The sequence below is a fragment of the Aythya marila genome, assembly GCF_965140915.1.
Source record: "Aythya marila genome assembly, chromosome: 4".
In the NCBI taxonomy this organism is placed as follows: domain Eukaryota; kingdom Metazoa; phylum Chordata; class Aves; order Anseriformes; family Anatidae; genus Aythya; species Aythya marila.
Genome location: NC_139045.1, coordinates 44,394,194 through 44,408,723, shown reverse-complemented (window position 1 = coordinate 44,408,723; position 14,530 = coordinate 44,394,194). Strand labels below are relative to the sequence as shown.

Here is a 14,530-nt window from a genome sequence, read left to right as displayed (position 1 = left end):
GGCTGGCCCTCTGTGCTGGGGTGAGTTCACCATAATGCACAAATAAATGGGAAAATATATATCTTTTACCAAGCAAATATATTTTGTGGCTATATTTTCAGTGCCAGACCTAATGTGAAATTACAACCATTGAGTAATTCACAAGGGCCATTTAAGCAGGGTTTCTTTTCTGGCACTTTGTAAATAGCTCCTTTTGTATTTAATGCTGCCCCCCCCCCCTTTAAAAAAAAAAAAAAAAAAAAAAGTAAATCTCATAAATCAAGAAGCATTCCATATAAATATACACGTTTCTTTCCAGTAAGGAAAATAAAGACTTATATTTTGTGATTTTATTAATTATATTTATTCATGACAAAAGCAAAATGCCTCCTCTTTAATGCTGAAAATGAAAATAGGTTGTTGCATATTAGTTCAAGTCAAGAATGTATTGTCTAAACTGGCTTTGTTTCTTACTCTGGATCATATATTCTCCACACAGTTCAACTTTAATCTAATATTTGAATAAACATGAATATAGGCTATGATATTTAAATGTACTTTCTTTGATCTGACGATATCACAGGTGATGTGTCATGAATTTTATCCTTGTGCTTGTTAGCTAGCAAAATTTCTACACCCTAGAAACCTCCCTTCAGCTTCAAAAATCACATTGATGTGGTATTTTTATTTTACATCCGTAGTCTTTATACTAATCCTGCACAAATACATGAATTTCCTCCTCATGTAAGCAGCTGGCAATTGTGAAGATTCAATAGATACCCAACATAAAAGTTTCGTGAACTTTTACAATTTTAAAAATAAAAGTGTCTAACTTCCCTGTCTCCCACAAGGGCAACATATACCTCAACTCCACTTTCTTTCCCATTGCCATAAATTTAGACCCTGTTCTCTAAATTCATCCTATTAACAGCAACAAGAAGGGAAATGAATTTCAAACACCTATTGGTATTTGCACAAGCACTGTAATACAATACTAAAGTTACCCTGAACCCAAAGAAGGCAGGAAGATGTTAACCATAGTCCATCTTATTTTTCACCTGGTCGCTAAGGTTCACCAGTAGTATTTTAGTTAATGTGCTGACACACCTATTTGTTTCTTGACTGCCTAAGGCAAACAGTAAGTACTAAAAACTTGTTCTCCTTGCAGATGCTCAGTACTATCTGCTGACTAGTTTACCTTCATGCCAAAGATTCTGTGTAGAAGTTCAGCTTATAGCTTTTTGGTAATTAAAGATAGAAATCACTTACTAACCATTTGTAACTGTTTCTCAAATGATATTTTCTTCAGTCTCCAGTATTTGCTGTTTTAAGCATTGTTTCCAAAATACTCAGGCACAGACCTAACTTTATTTCCAAGAATAAATGCCAAACAGACTTAATCACATTTACAACTTCATTAATGTGGATAACATTCAAAAAACATTCAGGATGGTAAGAAATCAGGAAATCAAAATATTTTGGGATGTACTTTGCAGTTGTCAAGAAAGGCAAAAGGGTATAGAGATTATTTATAAATGAAATAACTATGGAGATTGTAAGACCTACAAGAAAACTTTCCAAGATTTCATAGAAATCTTTTTTTTTTTCCCCTGTATTCCTTTCTCAGAAAAGTTCTGTAAATAGCTAATAAAAGTAAGTGGAAGAAAACATTCAGATCCCTGCATTAACACCACTGCTTCCTGTGGTTTTCTAGACATGGTCCAAAGAATCAGTGGGTCTGCCGTCCACTTGTAAATGCTTCACATCAAGTAATTTAGAAAAGCAAATCTACTTTCAGCATATTTGAAAAATTTGCATAGAATTCTGTGCCTCCACTGGAAAGTTGTAAGAGGTCCTTCAATCATAGAAGTTTAAAAACCACTGCCTACTTATCATGGTCACATTAAGGATGAATATGGCTCATACTTGTATATTCTAAGGATTAGTATTTTTTCCATAAACAATTTTTTTTTTTTTATAGAAAGCTAAACCAAAACACATTTCAGTGCAGAATATTTTATATTCTTCTGTCTTTTATAATCTGAATTTTCATACACTTGCTAAAAAAAAAAAAAAAAATCATTTCCTTTTAATTAGAAAAAAATAAGCACACATTACCAAACAAAGCAACGACATCCTTACAGACAATATTTATGAGATTAAACATAAGTCGCCAGCTCAAAAGGAATGGCATTTTTGAAAAGCCCTCTAGACATGGAGACTAGAAGGCAAGTGTCCTAAGTACACCAGGCAGCACATTACAAACTGATTGTCCGCCAACCACCAAGAAGAAAAAACAACAACTGTACTCAAGTTATTTTCAAAGTAATAAATGTAATTGATATATTCATATTGTGCAATCTCTGAATTCCAGCAAAGTGCAGGTTCCCAGTAAATGCCACTTCTGGAATCCTCAGTGAAGCACTATGAAGTACCATGCTGTTAAGGACATTTATTTTTCCAAAAACCACCCCACCTTAATTCATTTGTAAATATTCCCCAGCCCTGTTTAATAAACCAAGATGTATTTATAACAAAATAACCCTATTTCCAGTGAGAGACATACAAGGGTTGGTTTAATAATTTATATCTGTTGTGCCATACGTTTAGGAAGCCAGACAAAAACTGTCTGGAACAATGCAAATGTCTCTAACCAAGAAGAATTTTTACTTTGGTTGTTTTGGCAGCCTGCTGCTTGTGATCGCAAAGAGCACCAAAAGAGAATCCCTCTCATATCAGTAAGAGTAGGGACAAGCAGGAAGTTAGAAAAACACAAGTATTCCACAGAGAGTTAAAATAAGTATGAAGTTTGAACGTGAAAATGCAATAATTATTTTTATGGAAATATAGAACGATAGAACTTTAGGAAGACAAAAACGGCAACAGATTCAGTCGTAAATGCAGTACAGTTTTGTGACAATAACATCAAATTATACTTTATAGCTTCTGAACATGAGCTACAAAGTGTCTTTAAACAACACTATGGGTAAACTCAAGGCAATCTAAAATAAGTATTGTTTTGCTTGAAAACTCTTCTGCTTTCTGGGAAGCCAAAATATGATACGCAATGCTAAAACTTTGAACGAGGAAAAATAACAAGAGGAGCTGAAACAAAAAGCAAGGAATAAAATATATTGCTTAGATGTAGTAGGAGCCAGGCATTTATGAATTCTTGAACCCCTAAGTGTGCAGTAAGAAACCCTCCAGCCAGAAGGTCTGCCAACCAGCAGACTGAATCCCTAAGTGAACCAAATTTGTCTCCGATAAAACTTCACTGAGTGCTGGTGACATACTTCCCCTTTGTTGTTCTGCACTTTGATCAGCCTGTAGCACTTCATGGATAATAGCTATTTATATTATCTCCATATACTATTTGTCTCCCTGGTACAAAAGAAAGTAATAAATAACTGATTCTGTAGCTTCCTACTTATGGGATCACAGTTTATTCACATACTGTTAGGAGGGATAGATTTAAAGCTATTCATCTGTACATGCTTGTGGGATTGCAACCTTGTGCTGTGCAGGTGGAAGTCAATCATCCGAGCTTTATCGCAGGACTTGTCAGTGCACCTAGCCATCGGAGACTTGAGGGAGGCAGCAATGTGGCCTGCCTCCAGACACCGTCAGCCTCGAGGCTTTGCAGGATCAAAACACAAAGTGTAAACCCTGTGGATATAATTATCTCCTGCAACACATTTTAGGGGTGAGGACAAAAGCAATCATTAACCAGAGGACCTGCCGCTCTTCTCCCCAAGCATCCAGAGAGTCTACTGATGAGCCTATCAACTCTGCCAGTTGTCACACCCACGTCATAAACAACAATTAATACAAACTAATAAAAGCAAATGTTTTCTTTTGAAGTGCCACCATGTCAGAAAATGCATAAGTTAAATGATGAAAACTGATACTAACATGAAACTGACGCATGCAAAATGAAAGTTATCGCTTGCTCCAGGAATATAAGATATGACTCCCATACTTAATAAATAAATAAATAAAATCTGCAGTGTAAGGCCACCTAAAGTATTTATTTTATTAGTATTAATTAGACACCTAATTCTACAAACAATTTTTTTTGGAGGCAGAATTACCAGAACACTGCAAGAGTGAATTAATTACACAGAAATATAAATATAAAAATTAATGCCTAGCATAAAATGCAATTGCTAAATTAGGGTCTGACTCTAAGCCAATTATCATCAGTAGAAAGGGCTTGTATTACTCTGTAATAAGGGGTTTTGCTGGTGATCTGTTCCTGCATGTGAACATTTGAAGAACAGAGAGAGAAACTTTTGCCATTAGCAATTTTGCATATCTTACTCCTCATCACTAGGCATGATATGCCTCTGCTCTGTAAGATACCACGGTAACTAACTTTTGGTCAACTGCTTTCAGGACCTGTGAGGACTTACGCATATTATAAAAAGAAAAAACCAAACAACAACAAAAAGATCAGCAGTAAATTAAGATTAGAAAACAGTAAAAACTAGCTCAGGGAGCATTGTTTTACATGACAGAATAAATCTAATGCTAATTAACCGAAACATTCACGGCATAGTCTGTTCAATGTACTGCTGTAGCACAAAGTTTTAACTAAAACAAAGAATAGCATTAAATGTTAGTGGGTTGTGGGTTTTTTTCCCTTTTTTAAGCTCCAAAATAGCACTATAACGTAGAACATTAAACCTTTTATCAGAACATTAAACCTTTTATCAGGTTTACAGGGTATCATTTCAGTGAATAAAACTTGAACCATAGAATCGAATAACTCACAACTTGCCTAATCAAATACAAGCTAACATATGAAAGAGGCATTCCTTATTAAATATTTATAGTTTGCTATTTAGACAGTAATGCAAAAAAAAAAAAAAAAAAAAAAAAAAGAAGAAAGAAAAAAGGCACTCTATGCAAAACGACAGAGAAGAGTTTCAAAACTAATACAATGTTTTCATCTCTATAAAACCATCACAATTACTGCGAAGCAACAACTCCAAGTCAACAGTTTTTCTGCAAAACCTCTAAACGCAGAGGCATTGCTGTCACAAAGACATGACTGGATTGCATTTGGGGAACTAGTGCCTGCTTCAGATCTACTCAAACACAAAGCTGCCTCAGCGTAAGAAAAGAGACTAACCAAACCCCTCCACGGGGAAAACAAATCTGACACAGCGGTTACTATTAATTAGCATTCCTATTTGTTCAATAGGACTTCCAGTTTCCAAAGGAAGCGTGACAAGCTGGACTAATAAAATGCTACTTCTCAAAGCTGCTAACACCCTATTTCCTGGGCAAACAAGCAACCCTTCAGTTACATACCATGCACTAGTGTTCTGTAGAATATCAAAGTTAACCACTTCCATCAGCTATACCCATGCACAGACTTTTTTTAAAAATTCAACATTTTAAAGACTTATTTAAAGGCATTTTTTATTACTTTTCTGCTAAGGAAGAAGCAGCAGAGGAAAGAGGGATTGCATGACAGATGGTCACAAGAAAGCAGGTGACCCCCAAAGCCTTCTGGCTTGTTGCGAGTCAATTATTAATGGGGATTTCTCTTCTTACCGCCCCATCCCATGCAGAGAAGAGCAGCAAGTCTCATTCAGAATACAGCCATCCCTGCTAAGTGACTTGGGAAAGAAGTAAATCAGCAGCAGTGAGCAGATGGAGAGGAGAGGAGAGGAGAGGAGAGGAGAGGAGAGGAGAGGAGAGGAGAGGAGAGCCCGCGGAGGTGGTGTGTCCAAGGACCAAACCACAGGACTTACTAACCCGAGCTCTCCACTGAGATATACCGTGGGAGCCGCAGACCGCCTGTGCTCAGCATCCCCACTGCTTTGTTTATCGGAAAATATTCAAAATGGAAACCTGACTCCACTTCTAAAAATAGCTGAATTTACTCAGTTTCAACTCGAAGTCCCACTGGTGAAGTGTGACAACGGTGAGCAAATACCTCGTCTTATCTCCAAAGGGCAGCATGTCAGTCCAGGGGGGAAAGCCCAGACGAGATCTTCGGACCTTTACATTAGCTCTTGGCAAAAACCAAACCCGCAGAAGGACGGGAAGCGCGGAGCAGCCGCCCCCCCGGGCGCAGGGGAACTCGCAGCCGCTGCCTGCCCTGCGCCGCAGCCCGGCTCCGCGCTGCCCCCTGCCGGCCACGACGGCCGCAGAACGGCGAGCCCCAATCCCAATCCCAGCACCAATCCCAATCCCGGTCTCGGCCCCTAAACCTAAAGAGCCAGGGGCTCGGCTGCGCTCTTTAAGGACAGTCCCAGTGTGGGGGTGACAAGTTGCGCCTCGCTGCCCCTCCCGGCCGGCCGGCATCTCCCAGCGCCTCGCCGCGCTTCCCTCGGGCCGGCGGGGCCGGGCAGGGAGCAGCCCGCTGCCTGCTGCTCGGGGACTGCTGGGGGGCGAGGACAGCCCCCGAGGGACGAGGACAGCCCCCGAGGGACGAGGACAGCCCCCGAGGGACGAGGACAGCCCCCGAGGGACGAGGACAGCCCCCGAGGGACGAGGACAGCCCCCCAGGGGAGCCTGCCCCGCGGCCGCCGCCGGCTGCTTTCGGTCCTTGCTCTTTTCGAGGGTGGGGGTGGGGGAACGGCTTTTTGCTTTCCTTCGGGGGACAGCGAAGGAGAAGCGAGGAGCGCCCTTTCGCCGCCGAGGAAGGCTCTGCCTCCGCCCGCCGCCTCGCCAGCCTTACCGTGTGGCTTTCCTAACAAAGTAGGAGCGGGCGAAGTCGCAGTGATCGTCCAGCCACGCTTCCACCGCTTCCTGCTCCGGCGGGGGGCGGCAGCTGCGCTCCATGCTCCGCTCCCACAGCCCTGCCCGCTCCCTCCGACCCCCTTCGGCGCCACCCGACCTCCTCCGGCCGGGGGCCGCCCCCGCCCGGCGCCCAGGTGCTCGCCCGAAGCGGGCGGGAGGAAGCCCCGGCCCCGCCGCCGCACCTCAGCGCATCCCCGGCCCGCGGCGGGCAGGCGGCTCCACCTCCCGCAGCGCCCCCGCCCCGCCCGGCACGGCACGGCTCTGCCCTGCCCGGCACGGCTCGGCTCGGCTCGGCTCTGCCCCGCACGGCACCGCTCAGCCCCGCCGCGGGGCACCGGCAGCAGCCCCCGGCCCCGCCGCCCCCGCTGCTCGGCGCTGAGGAGGGCGGCGGCAGGAGGAGGCGTCCTCCGGGTGCTGCTTGGCCGGGGCAGGGAGAAACCCCAAAGCGATGAAGAAGGGAATTGTTCGCCTGCCGAGGGAACACCTCCCCGCCTTCGGTTATTTGCCCTTCAAGGTGTGGCCTGGCGAAGCCCGCTTAGAGAAAGTGGTGAAATCGGGAGGCTCCGTGGAGTGATTCACGGTTGGGTGTCGATATAAGCCCTGGTTTTTCGATCCTTCTTGCCTCCAGCGAGGCTTTTAAGTTCGCTTTAGACACTCAATGAACGCAGCCTTGCTCTGAAGATGCTCCAGACTCACAGCTACTTTTTTTTCCCCCTCTGATATTAGCAGGATTGAAAGTCTGGGTTAGTGCTGAGCATCACTTTCCTGTACTGTAGTTCCACTCTATCATGTGCACACTTTTACAATAATTTACCGCATTCCCAAAAAGCCTTATGTGAAGTATGATGCACAGGCATAGTTTCCTGTGTCATCACATACAGTATCTTTGGAGGTCAGTATCAGTAACAAGAAGCAGCAGGTTTCTGTGGAAAGGGATATACAGGGTCTTTAAAATGATTCTCCTGCATGATAAACTGAGAAAGATAATAGAAAGTAAAGGGTTTTCTGCCCCTCTTAAAGCCTTTCAGTGTATGCAGGGTGCTCAGACATAGCACACATCCCCACACACCTTTGTGATTTTTGGCAGTGCACGTAGAGACTCGCCTCCAGCCCCGGCAGGAGAGGGGGATTCTGCAGCATGAGCAGAGGCAGCAGCAGGAGCTTCACGGCAAAGGGATTAAGAGCCTGTCCCTGAGCTTGGGGGAATTTTTTTCCTTCTGTGTCTTTGTGTAACATCTGTCTTTTGGCTTCAAGAGTTTGTGTAATATGAGCGCACAGCAAGGGAAGGTTTACATCAACATAACTCTGTTGTACAAGGAATCTCAGGAGAAATGTTCACGGTGACCAAAGAGCAAGATGTGAAGATAAACTGGTTAAGACATGCCACAGGAGTCAAGCCACTAGTCCAGGCAAAGAGAAATCTTTCAACAGGGAAATTCAGAATTATCAGGCAAACCACATAAAGGGACAACATAGCAATAAATGATGTTGATGTTTAGTGTCAAAACCTGGAAAGTATGGTATGTTAGAAAAAAGAAGATAAACCTGTCCTGGAACTCGTAGATTTCTAAATTAACTGTTTCAGTCAGGAAAAGACTTTTGAGGCTACACTAGACATGGCAATAAAAACTTCTAAGCTGGGCAAAGCTTTCAGAAAACAACACTATGTTAGAATGCTTAAGAAATATAAGAGAATTGTAAAATACAGAATTATAAAATGCAGATTCCATAAATATCAACAAGCAGTTCCCAGAATATCTCATAATGGTTCCTTAGTACTGCTCATCCCATCTCAAAGCACAATTGCAGAATTATCAGAGGTGGTCTAGTTGGGAAAGCTAGGAATAAGCAAACAGATGGAAATCTCTCTTCTGTAAGGAGACAGGAGATTGTTTACAAAAGGATGAATGCAAATATATAATTTGATTACTGGTATTTAAAATAGAATAGGATTTTCTTTCTGTCTCATAGGAGAATAACAAGGTAATGGTCAATGATATTATGTCAGCTGCAATATGTACCATCTCAATTCGTATAATTAGGAGGAGCACTAATAGAAATAAGCATGTTTACTGTAGTAGCATTCAGTAAAGCCCAGTCAAGAACAGATATGTGTTGTACTGAGCCCCGTAAACAACAATACTGAAGTCTAGGCTGGCTGAGAAGTAAGCATACAGCATCCCTGTTCATACCACAAGGTCCTGGGACCCTGTAGGGTGAAGCTGCCTGGACTGTGGATAGCTGCCCAGGCTGGGGGAGCATGTATGTGACTTTGTACCAAAGAAGTTGGGCAGGACAGCAGCACCCTGCGCTTTGCTCAGGGTTGATGGCCTCTCCATTATCCATCCTACAGATAAGAATCAGTAAAGCTGATGCAAATGGTTGTCTTCCTGTGAATTCTGTGGTAAAACATCAGTTCAACAGACTAAAGAATAGAATAGTCTTTCCCAAAAGAAACAAAAATGGAATGGTTGGGGGGAAAAAAAAGGATACTTTCTCCATACCCAATGAATTTTCATGAATAATAATGAACATGCTGTTTTCATTTTTAAGGTGACGGGACAGGGTGAAGGCCAAACATAACAGAGAAGTGAATGGTAAAATTGGAAAAAGTCTTGCATGGTTTTGGCTTCAAAAGTGCTGTGAAAAAGCTCCATGTATCTTAACTCACACCCAGCTTTCCAGTTTGTTTCCAGAGCTTGGATGACAGAACTGATGTGCGGTAGCTGTAAACATGAAAAGAATTTGTGGTAATGACACACAAATAAATATGTTCGGTTGTCCTGGTTTCAGTTAGAACAGAAGTGTTCAACACAGCCCTACCATTTGCCATGGGCTGATCCAGTCTGCGCTAGAGCAGGGGGAAGCTCCTGAACACCTGCAGTACATCGATGACATTATTGTGTGGGGTGATACAGCAGAGGAAGTTTTCGAGAAAGGGAAGAAAATAGTCCAAATCCTTCTGAAATCTGGTTTTGCCATAAAACAAAATAAAGTCAAAGGACCTGCATGAGAGATCCAGTTTTTAGGAATAAAATGGCAAGATGGACGTCGTCAAATCCCAATGGATGTGATCAACAAAATAACAGCTATGTCTCCACCAACTAACAAAAAAGAAACACAGACTTTCCTAGGTGTTGTGGGGTTTTGGAGGATGCACATCCCAAATTACAGTCTGATTGTAAACCCACTCTACCAAGTAACCCGTAAGAAGAATGAGTTTGAATGGGGCCCTGAACAACGACAAGCCTTTGAACAAATCAAGCAGGAAATAGTCCATGCAGTAGCCCTTGGGCCAGTTCGAACAGGACCAGATGTAAAGAATGTGCTCTACACTGCAGCCGGGGAGAACGGCCCCACCTGGAGCCTCTGGCAGAAAGAACCTGGGGAAACTCGAGGTCGGCCCCTGGGGTTTTGGAGTCGGGGATACAGAGGATCTGAGGCCCGCTATACTCCAACTGAAAAGGAGATACTGGCAGCATATGAAGGAGTTCGATCTGCTTCAGAGGTGGTCGGTACTGAAGCGCAGCTCCTCCTAGCACCCCGATTGTCGGTACTAGGCTGGATGTTCAAGGGAAGGGTCTCTTCTACGCATCATGCAACTGATGCTACATGGAGCAAGTGGGTTGCACTGATTACTCAGTGGGCTCGAATAGGAAACCCCAGTCGCCCAGGAATATTGGAAGTGATTATGGACTGGCCAGAAGGCAAATACTTTGGGATATCATCAGAGGAGGAGGTGGGTCGTGCTGAAGAAGCCCCACTGTACAACCAGTTACCAGAAAATGAAAAGAAATATGCCCTGTTCACCGATGGGTCCTGTCGTATTGTGGGGAAGCATCGGAGATGGAAGGCTGCTGTATGGAGCCCTACACGACGAGTTGCAGAAGCTGCTGAGGGAGAAGGTGAATCGAGTCAGTTTGCAGAAGTGAAAGCCATTCAGCTGGCTTTAGACATTGCTGAACGAGAAAAATGGCCAGTTCTCTATCTCTACACCGATTCATGGATGGTAGCAAATGCTCTGTGGGGATGGTTACAGCAATGGAAGCAAAACAACTGGCGGCGTAGGGGCAAACCCATCTGGGCTGCTGCATTGTGGCAAGATATTGCTGCTCGGGTAGAGAACCTGGCTGTGAAAGTACGCCACGTAGATGCTCATGTGCCCAAGAATCGGGCTACTGAAGAACATCAAAACAACCAGCAGGTGGATCAGGCTGCTAAGATTGAAGTAGCTCAGGTGGACCTGGATTGGCAGCATAAAGGTGAATTATTTATAGCCCGATGGGCCCATGACACCTCAGGCCATCAAGGTAGAGATGCAACATACAGATGGGCTCGTGATCGAGGGGTGGACCTGACCATGGACGCTATAGCACAGGTTATTCATGACTGTGAAACATGTGCTGCAATCAAGCAAGCCAAACGGTCAAAGCCTCTTTGGTATGGAGGACGATGGCTGAAATATAAATATGGAGAGGCCTGGCAGATTGATTACATCACACTCCCTCAAACTCGCAATGGCAAGCGCCACGTACTTACAATGGTGGAAGCAACCACCGGATGGCTGGAAACATATCCGGTACCTCCTGCCACTGCCCAGAACACTATCCTGGGCCTTGAAAAGCAAGTCCTATGGCGACATGGTACCCCAGAAAGAATAGAGTCAGACAATGGAACTCATTTCCGAAACAACCTTATAGACACTTGGGCCAAAGAACATGGTATTGAGTGGGTGTATCACATCCCCTATCATGCACCAGCCTCCGGGAAAGTTGAACGATACAATGGACTGTTAAAGACTACATTGAAAGCAATGGGTGCTGGGACATTCAAAAATTGGGATACGCATTTGGCAAAGGCCACCTGGTTAGTCAATACTAGGGGATCTGCTAACCGAGCTGGACCTGCCCAATCAAACCTGTTACGTACTGTAGATGGGGATAAAGTTCCTGTAGTGCATGTAAGAAATATGCTGGGTAAAACAGTCTGGGCTATTCCTGCCTCAGGAAAAGGCAAACCTATTCGTGGAATTGTTTTCGCTCAGGGACCTGGATACACTTGGTGGGTGATGCAAAAGAACGGAGAGGTCCGGTGTGTACCTCAAGGAGATTTAATACTGGGTGAGAATAGCCCATGAACTGAATTGTACTATGTTAATTACTATATAATACTGTATGTTATCACTACCATGACTACTATAGGTAACTAATTAGAATGTATGGAAAAGAGTGTAATCTGAGCATGACATAAATGGTATGGAATAAGGGGTGGATAGATGTCCTGGTTTCAGTTAGAACAGAAGTTTCAGATAGAACAGAATTAATTTTCTTCCTAGTAGCTGGTGGAATGCTGTGTTTTGGCTTAGGATGAGAAGAGTGCTGATAACACCCCGATGTTTTCATTGTTGCAGAGCAGTGCTTATACTAAGCCAAGCACATTTCAGCTTCTTGCTCTGTCCTGCCAATGGGCAGGCTGGGGGTGCAGTAAGAGCTGGGAGGGGACAGACCCAGGACAGGTGACCCAAACTAGCCAAAGGGGTATTCCATACCATCTGACGTCATGCTAAACAATATATAGGGGTGGCTAGCCGGGGGGAGGGGGCCGGACTGCTCGGTTAGGCTGGGCATCGGTCAGCGGGTGGTGAGCAATTGCATTGTGCATCACTTGTTTGTACATATTATTATTATTTTCCTATTATCACCATTGTATTATTATTATTATTATTATTATTATTATTACTTTTGTTATTATTATTTTCCTGTCTTATTAAACTGTCTTTATCTCAACTCACGGGCTTCACTTTCCATTTCTCTCCCCCATCCCAGAGAGGGAGGGGGAGGGTGAGCGAATGGCTGCGTGGTGTTTAGCTGCCGGCCGGGTTAAACCACGACACCGGTTCAAGTTTAAAAGCTACTTGTGGCAAGGCAGGGTGCTTGTGAGCTCAGTATAGAAGCCAGAATGCTTTTCCTGCAGAAGGCCTTTCTATAGTGGGACTGGCTGATAGAAAAGCTTTTTAGCTGAAGTCTTTGTTTGTATATTTTGCAAATAGTGTAGCATAAGGAGATAAGGAAGATGGGATTTTTTTTGGTATGTGCAAGGCACATAAATCAGAGATGCTGCTAACTCATGATCAGATGTAAGAACAAGTATTTATATAGAACAAATAAGTTTGTAATCAGAGAATTATTTCTAAAATATTTATGCTGAAAGAACCCTTTATTTATTTAAACATGTTAGAAACTAATTTATTTCTATAACATTCCCCTTTAAAATGGAAGAAAATAAGGTTTCTAATGTCACCACGGTTGACTTATTTGTCTGACTTACTCATTAGATGAATTGGAGCAACATTTAGCATTGCTAAGAAGTGGGAATTGGCTGTCTTTCTACCATCCCTTAAATCTGGAAAACAGTTGGACCTTTCTGGCTCCTAAAACAAGTTTAGGACTGTACTAAATTGCCAGTGAGGCTAGAATATGGTAAGGTAGAGGAATCTATCCTACTTCTTTATTTGCCAGCACTTTCACACACACATGCGAACACGCACGCAGTGGAAGAAGTCTAATATTACTAAAGCAAGTTTCCATTTCCCTCCCATTACTTAAGTTGTATGAAGAGGATAAAATAGCAACCAAAATCTAATTCATTTAAAATCTAATTGTTACTTCAGTGATGAAAACACTAAATCATGAGAATGTCTTATCAGCTCCTTCTCTCAGTCCTTTCAGAATAATTACTGGAAATGCTTCCGAAATAAACATAGTTTTGCAGAGCTGCTCACTCATTGCATAACCTGCCTTCTCCTCTGGGATACCATTGCATATGTCCTACAGGAAGCCATGTAAAATAGTAGCTTCCTCCTATTTTGATTTGAATGTGATTGAGCATTTGCGTCAATCAAAGTACCATGCAAAATTGCTGTTAACCTCAGGAAAGCAGTGGCTTTGCAAACTTGTTTGTAATACACAGACATTTGTCTGGAAAATACTGTCTAACTTCATCTCCTGAAAATTTGGAATTTGAGTTTAACATATTAGCATTTAATATGTCAGTTGACCAGTGTGCTCAAATTTTAACCTCTTCTACTTTCTGTTGAAAGTCTCAGAATAAATTTGAAGACTGTTACCAAGTTTCTCTCTTTTCCCCAGCTTTCTCTCTTTTCAGCTAAGTAGTGCCAGTTATTTCCATTCTTCCTTGAATGGCACATTTTTTAGTCCCCCAGTCATTCTCACTGTGGACTTTTCCCAGATCATCTCTGCCATTCCGGTGGTGTCGCATCGAGCTAGGATCAAGTAGTCCAGTTGAACACATATGAATAATGAATGAAGTGGAAGGGATATTTTGGGTACCTTGCAGGCTACATTCCTGCTAATATAGTCCCCCCTCGGGTATGTCTTCTTGGCAGCAGTCTGATCTTGTTGACTCATGGTGACCCACTGTACTCTATTCCCTTTTTCTAAATAGTTGCCGTGTTGTCAGATGTTCCCTGTGCACCCGTTTACTTCTGCTTAAGTGCACTTTCTTTTTCTTTAACCTTTTTAATTTCATCCTCTGATAATGACCCACTTCTCCAATTTACCAAGGTTATTTTGAATCCTATGCCTGTCCTCCAGTGTATTCTTTGCCTCAGCAAGCTTAGTGCAAATTTGCTGAAGGACACGGGGCTGGGCAATCACCGGGATGATGCAGCTAGGCAAAAATGGACTTCTGAGCATGATTCCTTGTTTAGTTAGCTAGTTTCTTGTGCTGACATGCCAGACCCACATCTTCAATGAACATGTAGACACAGCCCTGA

At 43.1% G+C, this 14,530-nt stretch overlaps 1 protein-coding gene across 5 annotated transcripts in view; it reads right to left on the bottom strand.

Annotated features, from left to right (window-relative positions):
• The window catches only part of PDE5A (phosphodiesterase 5A), a 134,903-nt gene that overhangs the window by 57,076 nt on the left and 63,297 nt on the right, over nucleotides 1-14,530 (bottom strand). For 2 of the 5 annotated variants that reach the window (XM_082758892.1, XM_082758893.1), the window contains exon 1: nucleotides 6,674-6,898. The exons of 1 other annotated variant lie outside the window; for it this stretch is intronic. In XM_082758892.1, coding sequence (XP_082615018.1) covers nucleotides 6,674-6,777 — 104 coding nt within the window. In that variant the 5' untranslated portion in view covers nucleotides 6,778-6,898. Of the gene's footprint in view, nucleotides 1-5,745; nucleotides 5,779-5,926; nucleotides 6,041-6,673; nucleotides 6,899-14,530 lie in introns of those variants that run through there. 2 more of the 5 variants (XM_082758894.1, XM_082758896.1) reach the window with 2 other exon arrangements.